Below are 18868 nucleotides of genomic sequence, written 5' to 3' on the forward strand. Positions count from 1 at the left end.
TCTATCTATATCCCTTTCCATCTCTATTTCTCTATCTATCTAACTCTTTCTCTCTCTCTAGCTCTCTCCTCCTCTCTCCCTCCCTCACTATCTAAATACTAAATGTATCATGTCTCTCTCTCTCTCCCTCCCTCCTTCCCTCTCTCTCTCCCTCCCTCTCTCTCTCTCTCTCTCTTCTCCCTCCCTCCCTCTCCCCTCCCTCCCTCTCTCCCTTACTCTCCCTCTCTCCCTCCTTCAGTCCCTCCATCTCTCCCTCTCTCCATCCCTATCTCTCACTGTCCTCCTCTCACTGTCTCCTCTCCTCTCAAACAGACAATCGGGAAACCCCTGTGGTGCTTCTGTTCAGTTATCCCTCTTGGTTGAGTCCAGAGTGCCCCGATTTCATCCACAGAACAACAAAAACAGTTCCTACAGTTCCACCACGTCGCTTTACTGATATATATCAACCCATTGTCTTCTGCGCTGCAGACGAAAAGAAAAGTAATTCCCCCCTCAACAAAAGCGTCCCCGAAGCGAAAACCTAATCCCGGCTATCTGAAATCTATAAACTGCAGAAGTCGATCATAAGCACACCCAGAAATCGAATGAATTATATTTGGACTCAGAAGCGTGGCATCGTGTTCACGGAGTTTTTTGGGTTTGTTTTGGGCGCGCCGTCCCACCATCTGCTTCGCTCCGTCTCCCCTGGTAGAGAGATTTGATATCAGGGGAAAGTGTTATCAACGCGCGTGTTTGGGGGATTTTATTGTGAAAAGAATGGGACTGAAGGCACAAGGAAAGAAAAGAGGTGGAGAGGGATAATCCTTAGGTGTTGAGATGAATATCTTAAGGTCTGATGGGAGATGGGCTCAAATCTGGAGGAACGGGTGGTTTCACTTAGCCGGAACTTCTCCGGACCGATTCGCAAACAAACGCTTGGAAGTCTTGAATTTTCACTTAATTTTAGATTTCCAAGGGGTGGCACCGACGGGCACAGACCAGAATGCCTCTGGAGGCAATAGGACGGACCTACGACCAATCAGAGCGTTGAAACGCATGACACACCAGTGGCAGCAGATTGGTTGTTGGTGGTTTATGAAAATGCCCAAACTGCACTTCCAACGACCCGCTCCTGGATGGCTGGATCAGAAGAACATGAAATGCAATCTAGCAATTGTGTTTGTTTGTGTGTTTTGTGTGTGTGTATATGAGTGTGTATGTATGTATGTGAGTATGCATGTGTGTGTGTGAGAGCGAGAGAGAGAGAGAGAGAGACAGAGAGAGAGAGAGAGACAGAGAGAGACAGAGAGAAACAGAGAGAGAGTGTGATGCTGAGGACACGGAATAAATATAGCAAAGCTGAGTTTATACGATCAAAGGGACAGAGAGGGTTTGAGGGGGGTAGAGAAACATAGTCGTTTCTGTGTGTGTGTGTGTGTGTGTGTGCGCGCATGCGCGTGTGCCCAAGTGTGTGAGTCTGCAGGGCAAGAAGTCAGGAAAAGCCATGGATTGACTTTGAACAGCGACACACACAGACAGACAGATACGCAGACCGACAGACAGACAGAAACACACACTGACACACATATCCTAGCTTATCTCAGATTATCTGCAGAAGCATGACAGTATTATTAAAACCAAGTTCAAGGCAATTCCGCTGCGTCTATCGTTTGAATCACCACTGTGAATCAATCAAAAAACGATGGGCTGTCTAGCGCACACCAGATATATCGCTTCTGTATTTAATATATATCGCTGGTGGTTCCCTGCTCTGTCTCAGCAGTTAGCCGGAGATCTATCACACAATGAACGTTGTATAACTCACTGGACAGCAGGAGGGATGGCGCCTACGAGGGATCAGCAAAACGAAGACTTCATGACTCCTCCCGTCTCAAACTTACGTTCAGTTAACAATGAGGACTGCATCATCGCCCCGAAAGAACATATTAATAAAAGTCACTGACATTATTCCATCCCTCCGCCCCGATGAGGAAATTATAGACAATGTGCGTTGGTTCCTTGTAAGGCATTGTTTGTTGATAATAAATAGACAGTAAGAGGAACTTGAGGAAGAGGAACTAGACACCTGGTACACACAGGGCATCTTCCTCTCGCTGTTTCGATGAAGCTGCTCCGTCCGCTCACAGAAGACGCCAACGCTGTTTTTAACAATTAACAAGTAGAGTGCTATGGTTGGTTTGTTTGTATTGTGTGTAAGTAAGTGAAAGAGATAGTACATCAACAAAGTGCGTTCTCATTTCAAAATAACAGCTAAAATGTCAGGAGTTTCATCGTGTTGGAAAACGTTTTATACTATGTTATTTGTTTAGCGTTACGCTTCCATCAAGGGGCAATCTTTGGAACTATCTCAAAGGAAATCAGAGTGGTTGGGCTTCTTTTAATACATTTTTTTTTGAAAAAGACTACAATTCCCAGAAGTACGCAAGACAGATAAAACGTGCACGTCTTTTTTTGTTTGTTTTTGTTCGTTGATTCACCTGGGACAACGATTCCGCGATGAGACAAATCTTCAAGATTTCTCTCATTGCTGATTTGGTTGCTTCTGGACTGTTGTTGCCAAGCAAGCATTTGAGTTTAAGGTCGCTGCTAGTGACCTTAGCTAAGGAAAAACCACAAAACTCATGATCATAACTCATTCTCATAAATTTGTATTTCTTTGGATTACATATTATTCAATGTTAACTCCTATCTTAACACTGTCTGCAATATCATACTGACAAAGAAAGTTGTTGTAACAACAAGAGTAGCGAAGATCTCTCAAATCCATCTTTGAAATGATTTTGGCCCGCGGGTAACGCTAAACATCGGTATTATTCATGGTGCTAAAGGTGTTGGTGTAAATATTTGACGGTGCGGTCGTTGCTGAACCAATCTATACACACTATCAGAAGACCGATTAGAGACACATTCGCACAGTAGTGCGGAGACTGCAAAGAGAAGGAGGTGAAACATTGAGTAGGAAAGAGGCGGTTTGGATTCGGTTTCGATCGAACATGAAGAAGTCATCCCAGACCGCATTGATTCCAACAGAAGAAGGGCTCTTCAAAATACGTTTTAGCTCAAACTGCGTTTTTTTCCGCCATTTTTTCGGCGGTGGAAATTCCCAACGTATACGAGCACATAAGGCTTTCAAAGGAGATAGCAGAGGAGATGAAAATAAAAGGATGAAATCTAAAAAAGCGAAACATTTGTCTACCGTATCAATCTTTGGATACAACACGTCTGGGAAAATATATAAAGGAGAGGGAGGAGATGAGGGAGAAAGAGAAGAATGGACACAAGGAAAGGAAGAAGGAGAAGGAATGATGGATGGAAGGAAGGAAAGATACAGGGATGGAATAGAAGGGAGGGAACGAAGAGAAGGAAGAGAGGAAAGGAGGGAGGGACGGAGGGAGAGGGGAAATGAGGGACAGACAGTAAGGATGGAGGAGAAGAACGGGAGGAAAGGATTAAAGGAAATAAGGAAAAATGAAAGGATGGAAGGGGAGGAATGAAGGAAGGATGAAAGAAAACGAAGGAGAGAGGAGGTAGGAAACCAGGAGGGCATGCAGGAGGAGTGAGAGAAACGGTGCGCTCTCAAACTCTGCTTGTTCATCATGAACACGGGATTCATACACAAATAGCTTAAACCCACCACCTCACACACACACACACACACACACACACACACACACCCTCATTCTGTATTCCTGCCTGATTATGGAGCAGGTGGATTAATGAGGACTTAAGACTGTCAGTCATCCACCGCCTGCCCTGAGGTGAGGGGGTGAGGGGGTGAGGGGGTGAGGAGGGCCGAGATGGGGCAGAGACGGTTGAGAAATAAGAATATGATTGCTTGGCAGGGGCTAGGGGTGGGGGGGCCGGGGGCCGGGGTCCATTAGCCACACTGAAGTGTGGGTCGCCGTCACCTTGTTAAGCGGCAGCTATTAGGCCCCTGAGTGTCGTCCTTAAAACCAGGGAAGATTTGCTTCTTCTTCACACTTAAACACCCCCAACCCTTCACCCCCTTACCTATGCATTACCCGCTCTGTCCTCCCCCCCCCGCCCTCCACCCACACACACGCACACACACACTCTCTCTCTCTCGCTCTATCTCTCCCACATCCATCCATCTGCAGCTGTCTCTGACTCAACCTCTCCCACTTTGTTACGCTCTTCTAATGCTCTGTCCATCTCTGCCTCGCTCCACCTCTCTCTCTGTCTCTCTCTCCCTCCCTCCCTCCACCTCTCTCTGTCTGTCTCTCTCTCTCTCTCCCCTCCCCTCCTCCCTCAACCTCTCTCTGTCTCTCCCTCCCCTCCTCCCTCCACCTCTTTCTCTGTCTCTCTCTCCCTCCCTCCCTCCGCCTCTCTCTCTGTCTCTCTCTCCCTCCCTCCCTCCACCTCTCTCTGTCTGTCTCTCTCTCTCTCTCCCCTCCCCTCCTCCCTCAACCTCTCTCTGTCTTTCCCTCCCCTCCTCCCTCCACCTCTTTCTCTCTCTCCCTCCTTCCACCTCTCTCTCTGTCTCTCTCCTTCCCTCCCCCTTCCAACTCTCTCTGTATCTCTCCCTCACTCCCTCTCAGTCTGCCTCCCTCCATCCCTCCACCTCTCTCAAGTCTCTCTTCCCCCCCTCCCTCCCTCCCCCTCTCTCCTTCTACCTCTTTCTCTCTCGCCCTCTGTCTCCAACCGTGTCACTCTACCTCCATGAGTCCCTCTCTATCTCCCTTTAATTCCCCCCCCGTCCCCACACACACACACACACACACCTTTCACCCCCTTTCGTCAGCCCCTCGCTCTCCTCCACTCACCGTGCACCTCGCTCTACCACCCCCCACTCCTCCCCCCCCCCCACCTCTCCTTCTCTCCAGATCCTTCCATTGCATATACAGTCTGGCATCCGAACCATCACCTGTCTGTTGCCGTGACGACAGCTTCCATACCTCCCCGGGATTCTTGGGATTACGTGTACTTTAGCCTACATACTGCTGCTTGTGTGTGTGTGTGTGTGTGTCTGTCTCTATACACACAAGCACACACACGCACGCACGCGCGCTACATCCATCTATCTGCAATTTTTCTGCAGCCTCATTGGACGGCTTCGGCTATCGATTGCTCGATGGCTTACAACTACTTTGCAATCCCCTGTTGTTTGCCAATCAGGAAGTAGAGAACGGGAAGAATCCATGAACACAATTTAGTAACAATTTACAGAACAAAACATCGATCAATACCAGTGACCAAAAACATGAACTTCTCACGAGCGGGAAGGATTTAAACGGACGACCATGCAAATACATCTGCATTTGACCATAGTTATCAATTATTACCTCCAATATATTTTGCTTTGGCAGCCTTGCCAGGGGGCTTCCTGTGAAAGCAATATGGACATGAATGATTCAAACTGGCGGCCTGCAGCTCAGGGGTTGACCCGCCACTAAGCTAGCGCAGCCGCGCGCTAGAGAGTAGATTGTGTGTGTGTGTGTGTGTGTGTGCGTGTGTGTGTGTGTGTGCGTGTGTGTGTGTGTGTTGGGGGGGAGGACGGGGGCGGGGAAGGTTGCAGGGGTCAAATTGGGAGTTAGAGAATAAAAGACAGCTCCTTTCCCGAGGTTGTGGATGTGCGTTTGACGGTGAGACGTTCACTTGGATGGCCGCACGGAACGGCGAAAGGCTACGATAACGCCCGTAGCCATGGAAATGAGTGCGGGGGAGAGGAGGGGGGGGGGGGGGGGGGGGGGTTAATCAGGGTTAGGCAAAAACTTTAGAATAATTAAACAGACTATTATACTTGAAGGTTTGCTGTACTAGGCTACAAACCGATATTTTCACTTGTTCGTGCTCGATCGCAATTAGAACAGTTGCCATGGAAATGAGTCGGTGATAAAGAAGGTGGTTTTAATCGGGGTTAGTAGGTTAAGTTTCTAATTCATTAAACAAGTTGCATGCACAGGCAGACGTGTGTTTCAGTGTGTTTCACTGAGATGGAAACCAGAAACACAAATCCAGAACTGCGAGTGATTTGTATCGCGGTGAGAGGCGAAGGATAAAGTTTTTTAATTAATCCGGCGATCGATACCGCTCAGGAGCAACACCAAAAGAAAGATGGATTGAAATGACTTCGTTATAGGGGCCGACGTCAGATGCCCTCCAGTCGCGATGCCAGCCAGCGCCGTTAAAAGATTTTAATCTGTAAAAGGGTGGGAAGGCATAATAGATGTCTGGAAAGACGCTAATGGAATTTGTCCGTTTTTTTTCAACTTTATTTATTTTTTATGACTAATGTGGCCTTTCTCGCCCGGCGCCCTGGATCAATCTAAGGTGGTCGGTGTGTGTTTCAGCATTTACTCATCACTTCAGTCGTTTTCTCTCAGCGGTGCACTGAGGTATGGCTTATCGCGTATTGATTAAGCATTCTCCGATCCCCATTGTCCTCAAATAAGCCAAACGGGGGGAGTGATAGTTCTGTTTGCCGTTATCCGACGCTTAGAAATACATTACGGCGGAGAACTGGACTGAGATGGGGTTATTTACAACAAGGAGACCGATCCTAAATTCAATAATATAAATAAAACTTCTGTTTGATGGAGGGACTCTGATGTGTCTTCGGTGTGTGTTTCCACTATGGAACATATTTCAAATGAAGGGCAGTTCAATCGCTCGGAAAATAAACGTTAAAAAAGAGTTGAATGGGCACTAAAAGCAGAAATGGTTGAGGTTGGAGATGGGGGTAGAAGCGGTCAACACCTGCTGTTGATCGCTCTCACTTCCTCCTTTCGCTCCTTGCCTCCTCCCGCCTTCTCACTCTACCCCACCGCTCTCCTCATCTCATTCTCCTCTCCTTCCTTCCCCCTGTTCTCCTCCTCTACCCTCCGATAGATTAGTTCGGATGATATTACATCCTTTAGAATTGTAAACCCATTATAACTAATAAAACGGTCTTTATGGCCCCCCTTTGATCATACAATGTGACTTTGGGTGTGGAATTGTCTGGCAAAGTAAATGACATCGGTGTAATTATGCAAAGCCTTTTAGTATCAGATCGTCACTGCCCCTGAATGGGAGGGAAGTCCGCCGAAATTAAAGTAATTAGTATTTATAAGTCACCGTAGTCACTAGGCGTTCTCCATATCGCCTCATATACTACAATACCTAAGGCCTCTGTGGCAACACATCGGAGACGTGATTCACCTGCGTTCCCATGAATACTCTACTGGCCCCCGCTGGCCAGAGAGTGTCATTACAACAATACTGAAAGACTCCGGTGAGCAGTAGAATGTAGAATCTAATATAGTACGTTTTCTATGTAAATGAATGTACATGTGGCCTGTGTGTGTGTGTTTGTGAATGTGTGTGTGAGCTGTGTGTGTGTGTGTGTGTGTGTGTGTGTGTGTGTGTGTGTGTGTGTGTGTGTGTGTGTCTGTGTGTGTGTGTGTGTGTGTCTGTGTGTGTGTGGACCAGTGACCGGAGGGGGGGGTCAGGCAGATGATGTGCACCCCAGCCAGCCTGGGAGGACCTCCTCCCGGAGCAGCTGGGTGAACAACACGCAACACGCGCTGCACACTCCAGATAAACTGTGGTGTCAGCCAACATCTGGGGGCCGCCCGGCAACGCGCTCGCATCACAGGACCCCCTCCCCCCTTCCTCCCCCTTCCTCCCCCTTCCTCTCCCTTGCCCTGTCTAAAGGGGGGAATCTCTCCGGAGCCTGCGGGCAACCACGTCTCCATGACCAACCCGCATTGCCACGATATCGGGCGCGGAGCAGGGAGCGATGGTCTGCTCTAAATATTACCGCAGCGTAAGCCTTGCGAGGGAAGCGAGAAAGAAAGCAAAGAAACGCGCAGCGCGCCAACAAATATTAAACACAAGGTTGGCAGACGGAGCAGAGATAGAAGGTCGTGTTTAACAGCCAGAGCACTCCGCGTGCGGGCCCCCGTCCTTCCGCGCGTCACTCCCGTCTCCTCTGTGGCATTCTGGGAACGTCGCCGGCTCTCTATTAACCCCCGCATTCTCTATGGGCTCTCGTAAAAACACGGCAGTCGCCGTGTGTGCGTGAGGCGCGATAAAGCCGGGGGTGAAAAAGGTGTGTGTCGGAACGGCCATGTTTACGACGACATTTACAGTCGAACCCCCCCCCCCCCCTGCCCAACACTTTATGTCGCCCCGCATCTCTCCCTTGGCCTGTAATGTAGGCCAACTCACGCTTGTTCAATTGCATAGATGACTCGTCCTTGTCCAGTAATGTAGGCCTACTCATCCTTGTTCTGTAACATGGACCTAGTCACCCTTTTCCTGTAACGTAGGTGTACTCATCCTTGCCCATAACGTAGGCCTACTCGTCCTTGTCCCGCAATGTGGGTCTACTCAGCCTTTACCGGTAGCATAGGCCTACTCAACCCCTATGATGTGGCATAGGCCAACTCATCCCCTTTGGTGTAACGTGGGCTGCCAGACCTTTTCATGTAGTGTGGGTCTACTCACCCTTTTCCACTAGCTTAGGTCTACTGAATCCCTATGATGTGGCTTAGGCCAACTCGTGCCCTCTTCATGTAGTGTAGGCCTACAAGCCCTTTTCATGTAATGTAGCCCTTACAAGCCCTTTTCATGTAGTGTAGCCCTTACAAGCCCTTTTCATGTAGTGTAGTCCTACTCGTCGATGTCATGTACATGACCTTGGCTTGGATGACCAAGAAGATAGCAGAAGAAAAAAAAGTAATATACTCTGGGGTCATTTGAGGCTGGCGACATGACAGTTACGAGTGACAAAAAGCCGTGACAAACGGCAACGTTGATTAGCTTTTGCGGAAAAAAAGGAATGAAAATGTCAAAGGAAAAGGTCAGATTAAATGACACGGCCAAGTATCAATTTCAGCTAATAAAAAATGGCGAGCGGCAACCAGCAGCTGGGAAGTTAAGAGGGAAGAAAAGCCCTCCGCCAAAATAAAAGCCCCCAATCAGATTTACACATTAATACAGTCCTTAGGGTGACTCAATCATGTTGGTAAACCTAAGGTCTTAACAAACCCGTGAGTAGTCTCATTACGGCATACTGTGCGGTATTTTCAACAAAGTTCAAAATAGCTGAACCACCACACATAATCTCAAGTTAACCATCAACCAGCCAATCACAGGAGAGACCATGAGCAGAGTTCCCTGGTTCGCCCCCCGATGCTTACATCCTGTTCTGCTCAAAAAGGCATGACATCGCGAGAAAGCGAAACAGTGTTGTTTGAAACCCCCTGTTCAAGTGCGAGCGAGAAAAAGCCCATTACCACAAGCACCTCCCTGCCTCTCCATCTACTTCACATCTACTCCCATCAAACGCCACAGCGCGGAGGGCCTAATGGCGGCGCTTGTGTGTCTAGTGCTTTGGCGATGTGTTTATTCCGAAGGATCTGCTGAGAGGAGCAGCCAGCTGCAGCCTCAACTCACTCGGGGGTCAGGGGTCCATCGCGGTCAGCAGCTAGCTGAATAATAACACAGCCGGATGAGGATGACGGTTTGGTGGCGTTATAGCGTTGGGTTCCTTCTAATATCCCTCTGCAGAGGAATGAAAAGGCACGCAGCTCGCATTTGTCCACGTGTTCTGTTTATTTCTCTCCCTCCCACTCTCTCTCGCTCTCTTTCCACTCTTTCGCTCCCTCCACTCTCTCTCTCTATCTCTCCCACTCCACTCTTTCTCTCCCTCCCACTCTCTCTCCACTCTTCTCTCCCACTCTCTCTGTCTCTCTACTCTTTCTCTCCCACTCTCTCTCTCTACACTTTCTCTCCCACTCTCTGTCTCTTTACTCTTTCTCTCCCACTCTCTCTCCATGCTTTCTCTCCCTCCCACTCTTTTCCTCTCCACCCTTTCCCTCCCACTCACTCGATGCTTAATTTTTCCATCACTCTTTTCCTCTTCCTTTCTCTTTCTATGCACACAATTTTTCACTCTCTCCACTCCCTCTTTCTTTCCACACCCCCTGTCCAACTCTTTCTCTCTCTCCCCCTCATGGCCTATGTGCCAATTACAGGGATATTTATAACATTACACTCAACCGTGCAGTGCGTTTCCTCCAAATAATCCTTAAATGACGGGTTGTCCAGTGTCCACATCTGCCAGTCAGTGCACCGCCACTCAAATGTGTGTATGGCTGTGGCCGACTCTCTGACAACAAAAAACTACAGATCCCACAATGCATCGGCAATTCACCTACTAGCAGTAGTAGGTAAATAGTTTATTCATGATCTACTTAACTTTCACTTCAGTCTTTTGTCCTACTTCTGCTACTAATAATACTCATTAAAGTCATGGACAACAGGATTGAATCAACGTTGCTTCATTCACCTGTCCATGTGAGTGTACTTAAGTAATTCGCCAAGTGGGAAAGAGGAAGCAGACTCCAATCATCACTGAGGTGAGAAGGAAATCGATTGACATGAGGTTGCAATGGACTTGATGGAACATAATTTCCCGATGCTTAATGCACACCTTGATAATTAAAAGTGAATCACAGATTGCTATTGTGCATTTTTCAGCATTAGCAATTCAGCTATTTAACAATTAATTAACAATCAGATTGCCCCCTGACACTGAAAAACCAAGCGGGCAGTTGATCTGAGTTCAGTAGAGTTCAGCTGGTTTGACCGTTGACCCTTCTATCCGGGGAGGAACTTGGGAACTAGTGCAAAGCCCTGAAATAGATTTTTCTTCCATGGCTAGAGACAGAGAGAGAGAGAGAGACAGAGACACAAGATATACTGATATAGAGAGAGGAAGAGTGATATTGATAGAGAGAGAGAATGAGAGAGGGGGAGAGAGAGAAATAAATAAGTCAGAATAAGTCAGAGAGAAACAAGAGAGAGAGAGAGAGAGAGAGAGAGAGAGAGAGAGAGAGAGAGAGAGAGAGAGAGATAGAGAGAAAGAGAGCGAGAGAGACAGAGAAATGAGCGAGATACTGATAGAGAGAGAGAGAGAGAGAGAGAGGGACAGAGAAAAGAGCGAGATAGAGAGAGAGAGAGAGAGAGAGAGGGAGAGAGAGAGAGAGCGAGAGAGCAAGATAGAGAGAGCAGAGAGAAAGAAAGAGAGTATTTCAGTGATTCCTGGTAAACTTTTTGAGTGTCTCCTGCTGATGTAGTGTCAGACTCAGCTCCCCATCACAGGCTTCTGGTTCAATAGGAGAGAGCAGAATATCTCTCTGGAACGACCCCATTACCGACTCCGACAGGCTTACATTTTCCTTCTGGAGAGGCCAATTCCCAACTGGAAAAAACGAAAAACCCAGTTGAAAAAAAAGTAACAAGGCAAAAAGCCAAGGAGAGGAGGAGTTTGACTGTGACCTTCAGCAACCAGCAAGAGAAAAGGGCCAAGTCAGCGATTTGAACCCAACCGGAAAACTAAAAAAGAAACAAACCGGGAGCTGTAATCATAGCTCTGCTGCCGACCAAGTTACCAACACGCTACCGTATCCACGGCAACACCTCGGGCAGTTTAACCTGCGTCTGAAAACTGATTTTGCACACAAAACTATTTCTTAGCTTCAAGGTCCAGCCCCCATTGCCTACGGTGTAGGGATTCAAAAGGTTTCATATTCACAAATGTATGCACACACACACATAGACATGCACACGCACACACACACAGGCACAGCGTCACAGTGTCGCATTGCATAGGAAAGTTGAGATCACCACACACACACACACACACACACACACACACACACACACACACACACACACACACACACACCAACACAACCCCACCCCCCCCCCCCCCCCCACACACACAGACACACACAAGCCATTGAATGAACTGAAGCTAAAGGTCCAGCAGTTCATGAATATTTAAATATATTGAAAATCTGATAAATGCCCCAACGGTGTTGAAAATGCAGTTAAACCTCAGCCAGTGGAAAATACACCACCAGAGAGGTGTAGTCAACCATCAGTTAGCTAAATTGACAGTTTCTCTTGACCCAGGTGGTGCCATGGCTTTGTTCCAGCTCATTGGAAATGTGAAAGTTCAAAATAAAATATGTGCCATCTCAGCTGAAGCATAGATGTTGTGTGACAGCTCATGGGAAAATTAAAAGTTCCTGAATTGAAAGCTCAGGAAATAAACATTTGGTGACATATAATTTAAGAAAATAAACATTATAAACATTCGGTGACATGTCATTTAAGAAAAGAAATGTTAAAAACATTCGGTGACATGTCATTTAAGAAAATAAAAGTTGTATTCTTATCTCGTCTTAAGAAAAGAAAGATTCTGCACTATTCAATGTCAGAATACTAAAATTTCTGTCAAATTTCCTTGAAGACACTACACTGACATCTCATTCTAAGAAAAAAAAGATCCTGTGACACGTCATCGAAGAAACGAAAAAGAAAGTTCTCTGACATGCCGTTTGGGAAAGTAAACCTTCCCCTCCACCTCAGTTTAAGAAAATAAAAGTTCACAAGCAATTCATTAAAACACCATTCTGTTCCGTCTCATCTGCAGAGCCGGTGCCAGTCGGGCCCGATCAAACAGCAACTATTAAAACACTCTAAAACACTACATAAATCAATAAAAACAGTACAATAAACCTGACCTGACACAGCCACCTTCCCAGAACTTCCAGTGGAGACGCAAAGAGCCGACTCAGCAAAGTAAAAGTCCCGCGGGAGCGGGCGCCCTACTCACCGCGGAGGAGGAGGCCGGCGTCTCGAACACCCTGCGCAGGTCTTTCAGTCGCACGTCGAAGCGCTCACTGCTTTTGGCCTCCGTTGCCGTGGCGGCGGCTTCGGGTCCGGGGGGGCGACAGGAAGTGGAGCGTGGGGTCAGTGACACGCCGCTCACCCCCCCGGCCTCCGCCTCGTCTCCGTTTCCTGATTGAGTTTCCATTGTTGTCGGGACGCGTATCTCCTTTCCCTCCACGCTCGCTCTCTCGCTCGACTTAGCTCACCCTGTCTCTCTCTCTCTCTCTATCTCACTTAATTCTGGTGTCTCTCTACCCTCGTCTCGCCCTTTCTCTCTCTCCGTCTCTTGTGATTACACCAGCAGTTAAATCAGCCAACTCTCTCTCTCTCTCTCTCACCCCTTGTTACCTCCTGTCTCTCCTTCTTGTGGTCTTTACACACACAAGCAGTTAAATCAGCAGTCTCCCCCCCCTCCCCCGCTCTCTCTCTCTCTCTCACAGCTCAGAAGGGTCACTCTTCATGAAAAACAGTAAAAGATTCACAGGTGGTTAAATGAAAGTAGGAAAGAATTCAAGAAAGGGAGAAAGAAGGAATGGAAAGAGTAATGGTAAGAAAGTGGTCAGAGAAGACTGCTCTCTCACTCTCTCTGTGGGCAGAAATTGGAAGAGAAGGAGGAGGAGAAGAGAAGGAAAGCTGGAGGAGGGAAAACAAGCTTTAGCCCTCCCTTTGCACACACACACACACACACACACACACACACACACACACACACACACACACACACACACACACACAATATATAAACAACCGACACATGCCTCCTCAATATCCACTCACTTTCAAATAGAAAGAGAGGAACGGACAAATAAAGACACTTAACAAAGACAAAAAAGTGGGAGGGAGAAGGAAAACTGAATAAACACACACAAAAAAGGAACCACAGTCGAGGCAGGTCTGAGTCACTTTCGGAGCCACAGGCTACCAGTGCAATTCCCAGCGCAGGAAGCCAGACAAAAGCCCTGATGCCGTCCGGGAAGGGAAGCGGTTTCTGATTTGAAACACCCTCCCACACTCCCACACTCCCACATCGCCTGTTCTGCAATCACTACGTCGCTCGCAGTCACTTTCAGACCTGTTTAGGGAGAAACTCATTATCAAATAAAGCCGTGAATAACCACGGGCCTAGAGATCGCTGATCCCTGCTGGCTTGGCGAGTCGCCATGACTACAGATCCATCATTTTTCGTATTGTTCACCGGTGAGCCGCCGCCGTCACCGCCCACCGACGGCGAATTCCCTGGTGATCGTTTTTTTTCCCGCTCTGTGTGCCATCGGGGAAGGACAGGAAGTTTGTTTGAATTGGCACATTAATTATGCTGGTTTCCTGTTTGGGTATCCACACACTCTCGCTTTCCATCTTCCTGTCGCCGTTTGACTGCTTGTTCTCACAGTGTGTGGCATTCTCTCACGGTGAGAATGTCCTTGAGTTTTCTCTGTGTTTGTGTTTTTATTTGTTTTTATGCGTGTGTGTCTGTGTGTTTGTTTATGTGGGTGTGTGTTTGTTAATGTGTGTTTGTTTGAGTGTGAGTTTGCGCTTTTTTAACAAGTTTGAGGAGGATGTGCCAAACCACGGTAGAGAGAGTGAGCAGAGAGAGAGAGAGTGAGAGATGGAGAGAGAGAGAGAGAGAGAGAGAGAGAGAGAGATAGAGAGAAATAGTTAATGAGAGAGAGAGAGTTAGCAGAAAGAGAGAGAGAGACAGAAAGAGAGAGACTGAGAGAGAGACAGAGAGAAAGGAGAGAGTGAGAGAGAGACGGAGGGAGAGAGAGAGAGACAGAGAGAAGCAGAGAGACACAGAGAGAAGGGAAAGAAACAGAGAGAGAGAGAGTTATATTGGTGTCTGGAAAAGACAGCGCCGAGAGCTGAGATCGAGCATTGATAGATACTTACTGCAAGCCTCGCAGCCGTGAATGACAGAATGAGGAGAAAAGAAAAAAAAGTGTGAGAGAGCGAGAAAGACAAGGAAACAGGGCCTGAAACAGAGGTGTTGACGGATCGCTATTCAACAGCAATTGGTTTTGTGGATGGTTCTAAATCCGAAACTAGCAGGTCCTAATGAATGGCCTGCTGATAGGAGCCCACTCCAAAGGCTGGGGCAGTGGACACGGCGGTGGATGCATAATTCAGAGGGCGCCATGGTTACAGTACACCTGCGAGAGAGTCACTTTCAGTTGGCTCTAGTGTTTGGGTCAATGCTTATTTTATCGGATCCGAGGGGTGAGGTAACTCGCCGGCGGATCCGATGTTCGCTCCGTTACACAACACCTTGTGGACCTGCATCCTGTTCTGCTAACGAGATTCACAATCGCGTCTCTCTCCCGTTTCTAATTAGAAAGTGTCGCAGCAATCTCTGAGGTTCTCTGGCTCTATATTTAGCCAAACACAATAATGCACCTCGATATGCACATACGGCAGCCGGATAGGCATACGGTTAGCGTACGCGCACACACGCACACACACAAGCAGACACATAAACACACACACGCATGATTAAAGCTAAGGCAACACTAGACTGAACAAAAAAACACGCCATTGACGTTTTTCAAATTTTCCATCAACAGTAAAATGCTGTGTTCACAAATTCAGTGCCTGCCTTCTCTCACGCACATGCCTAGACCACTATAGCCCACACTCATGGCCTGAACAACTTGACAAAATGAATCAGAGCAATAACCATGGCAGTAGCAGCAACATATGGTCTCTCTGGATGCCGAACCGAGGAACGGAGGAGTATGTCAAGATGAAAACAACTAAAGTGAAACAGGAAGAGAACCAGAAAGCAGAAAACACAGTTAAGTAATTAGGACAGGTGGATCAATTCATGGTAACGGTTTACAACGCAAATGGGATAACTGTTTCATATTGGGGTACCAGGTCATGGTAGGGTATCCTGGGTGTAAAGGGGTTCTAGGTCATAATACCCTGGTCGTTAGGGTGAACCAGGTCCTAGTGGGGGTTCCCTGTTCGTTAGGGCTTACCAGGTCCTAGTGGGGGTTCCCTGGTCGTTAGGGCATACCAGGTCCTAGTGGGGGTTCCCTGGTCGTTAGGGCGTACTAACTCCTAGTGGGGGTTCCCTGGTCGTTAGGGCGTACCAGGTCATGGTAGGGTATCCTGGGTGTAAGGGGGTTCTAGGTCATAGTGGTACCCTGGTCGTTAGGGCGTACCAGGTCCTAGTGGGGGCTCCCTGGTCGTCAGGGCGTACCAGGTCCTAGTGGGGGTTCCCTGTTCGTTAGGGCGTACTAAGTCATAGTGGGGGTTCCCTGGTTGATTGTATGTACAAGGTCATTGTCAGGGTAACATTGGTCAAAAGGTTGAAATCTGCGAAGAATTTCTGATTTCTAAAAACTTATTTTCATGTATTTAAATTCGGTCCAAAAGGGCTTCTATGCTTCTCAGACTTTCCCTCCTAACCTCAGAAAAATAAGAAAGGATCGCTGTTCATGACAATACCTCATATTCAGAAGCATATCGTGCTACCATTTTGGATGACTAACAAAGCTAATAAATTACTCATCAGCAGCAACTGCAACAGACTGAGCATCATGTATTTTTATCCGCGAGTTGTTGTATAAAGTACACTCCACTAGATAAGTTGCACCATTGGCCCAAAGTTTCCCCAATGGTCCCAAAAACATTTTATCTGTCGAGGATTTTACATTTATTAGATTGTTTTCGGTTTTTAAAAATTAATTTTAACGGTAAAATATTATTCAAACAGTTAAAATACTCTTTTTCTAAAGATCTTTTGAACAATACGATTTTGTATCTCATTAATAATCCACAGCAGTAAATCAAATGAATGTAATGTGTTATGAAAAATGCTATTATTTATTGTAGAGGCAGTAGGCCTAAAAACACTACATACACTTAAAAAACTGAATGTTTAAACTTTAAGTGGTAAGAATTAGGCAAGTCAATTAATTTAACTTTTAACTGCTCACACAGCATATTAATTAACATGAATGAAAAGGGGTATTCAAGGAAAGGGTACATGCCTACTCCATCTTGAATGGATAAGCGATTGCTAAATCATAACAAAAAGTCTTGGTTTTTTAAAGGAAATATTGTTACAGTCCTGTGCTAAATGTGCAGCATTGACTGAATTCTACGCCTTCTTCTTTCTCGGTCGCATCACCAGCGCCTCTTTCAGGCCTTTTCGTGTAGCACCAATGACTTGACGCGTTTCCTTTAAAATGGACACGCTGCCCTCTGCTGTTTGTGATGTAAAGTTGCATTTAAGGATAGATTTTTATAAAAATGCATATAGTATTTAAATATATATAGAAACACATTTTGTAATGTTGAATTGTTAAGCTATAAATTAATTATAGATTAATACATCCTGTTTTTGCCATCCAGAACTACATCCAGCAAGGTTTTCAACAGAAAGGGGACATTCTATTTAGCCTACAGGCAAATACCTTTATTTAATATATTTTGACCGATACCAATAAAATCACATTTAATCTAGGAAGTACTGCTTAAAATTGGGACTGGAGGAGAGCGCAAGGAAATTAAATGACTTTGACAAAGATTTCTCTCTTTTTTCTCATAAAAAATGTGTTTAGCAGCTTATAAAACAGAATTGACTTCCCTACTATCGTTTTTCCTGCCTCTGCTAAACGTATTTCTTTATTTATCAACTGCTAATAACTAACAGCAGGCTACGACACTACCTTTGGATGGCAGTGGAGCAAATAAATTATTTGCGTTGTAAACTTTAATGGCCTAGTATTCTACGTTGGGTGACAACATAATGAACTGATGGTTGATGGAAAATAGACTTTTACATAGGCTTTTATGCAGCGCTTTGCTGTCCATTATGGCCACTTAAATCACACTTTTCCAATGAATGCCTGGCATTCAATCACAGCTGTGTCAACAAACAAGCCCCTCCAAACCACTTAGCAATTTATCTTGGCCAGGGACAACGCCACACACAGCGGGAAGCAGGAAGTTGAACCAGCCACCCAAACCCTCCCAGTGAGGTTGTTGGTATCGCGATGGTACTGACCCAAACTGGGTTGCAGGTTCTGCACCGACAGGAACCATGCTCTTTTTAATTAAAACATGGTATGAAATGGGAATAATTACATACAATTTCACCCTAAACAAGCAAGCTCAACTTCAAAGACAATACACTGAGTCACTGTGTCTTGGTACTTCAAATATACTGTAAAAAGACACATGTGCAGGTTATATTGGTTAATAACAGTGGTAAGTGTCATTTAGGGATATTCACAAATTAATATGCGATGAATTTATCTCTGGGTGGTCATCCGTTTTTTTATCAGCAAATTCTCTCTCTCTCTCTCTCTCTCAGTCTCTCTCTCGCTAAGGACTGGCATAGAGAGTAAGAGACAGTGAGAAGAAGACAGTGAGTGGGTGAGGCAATGAATTAGAGAAAGAAAAATAGAGAGTGAGAGAGAGAGCAAAAGAGAGGGGAGGTGAAATGGAGAGAGCCCATCACTGGCTCTAGCTCTTGAGGCAGAGCAATATAGAAAACTATAGAGATGGAAACAGGGAGAAATAGAGAGATATTGAGAACGTAAATGTAAATGTAACCAGAGAGATATAATTTAGGAGAGAGATAGAGTTCCAGAGATATGAAAACCAGAGAGAGAGAAAGTCCCTCCCTGTGTATGTGTCTCTCTCTCTCTCTCTCTCTCTCTCTCTCTCTCTCTCTCTCTCTCTCTCTCTCTCTCTCTCTCTCTCCAGAGGTAGAGAGACATAGAGCACCAGAGAGCGAGGGAAACAGGCAGCTCCGAGTGGGTTTTAAGGAGAGGAGAATCTGCACCAGCTGGGTCTTTTGTCCAGGTCCCCGGGGGCCCAATTAGGCCCTGGAGCAGCCACCGGAGCTCCACTAGATAGCCCCGATGTGAGTTTCTTTTCTTCCACGCCAAGCTCGAACCTCAGTGTTCTTCATCCCCGTCTTCAATGTGGTCTTCATCACAATCATCAACATCATCATCTTCATCGTCCTGATCCCCTGATCCTCTTTGTTATCTTAATCACCTTCTTTTTCTTCATCATCTTCAAAGCCTTTATTATCATCATTATCATCTTCAACACCATCTTTATTGGTACGTTCAGGTCTTTATTATAATTTTCATCTCCATATTCATTATCAACTTCCCCTGTCTATATGATCAACTTCGTCCCCTACCTTATCATCATTTTC

At 46.3% G+C, this 18868-nt stretch overlaps 1 protein-coding gene across 1 annotated transcript in view; it reads right to left on the reverse strand.

The window, feature by feature from the left end:
* xirp2a (xin actin binding repeat containing 2a) overlaps positions 1-12999 on the reverse strand; it is a 57971-nt gene extending 44972 nt beyond the window's left edge. Inside the window, exon 1 of the mRNA XM_079735919.1 lies at positions 12635-12999. Within this exon, the coding sequence (XP_079592045.1) occupies positions 12635-12835 (201 nt within the window). The 5' untranslated portion in view covers positions 12836-12999. The remainder of the gene's footprint in view (positions 1-12634) is intronic.
* Positions 13000-18868: the final 5869 nt, after the last annotated feature.

The sequence above is a fragment of the Pollachius pollachius genome (genome assembly GCF_949987615.1).
Source record: "Pollachius pollachius genome assembly, chromosome: 4".
NCBI lineage: Eukaryota > Metazoa > Chordata > Actinopteri > Gadiformes > Gadidae > Pollachius > Pollachius pollachius.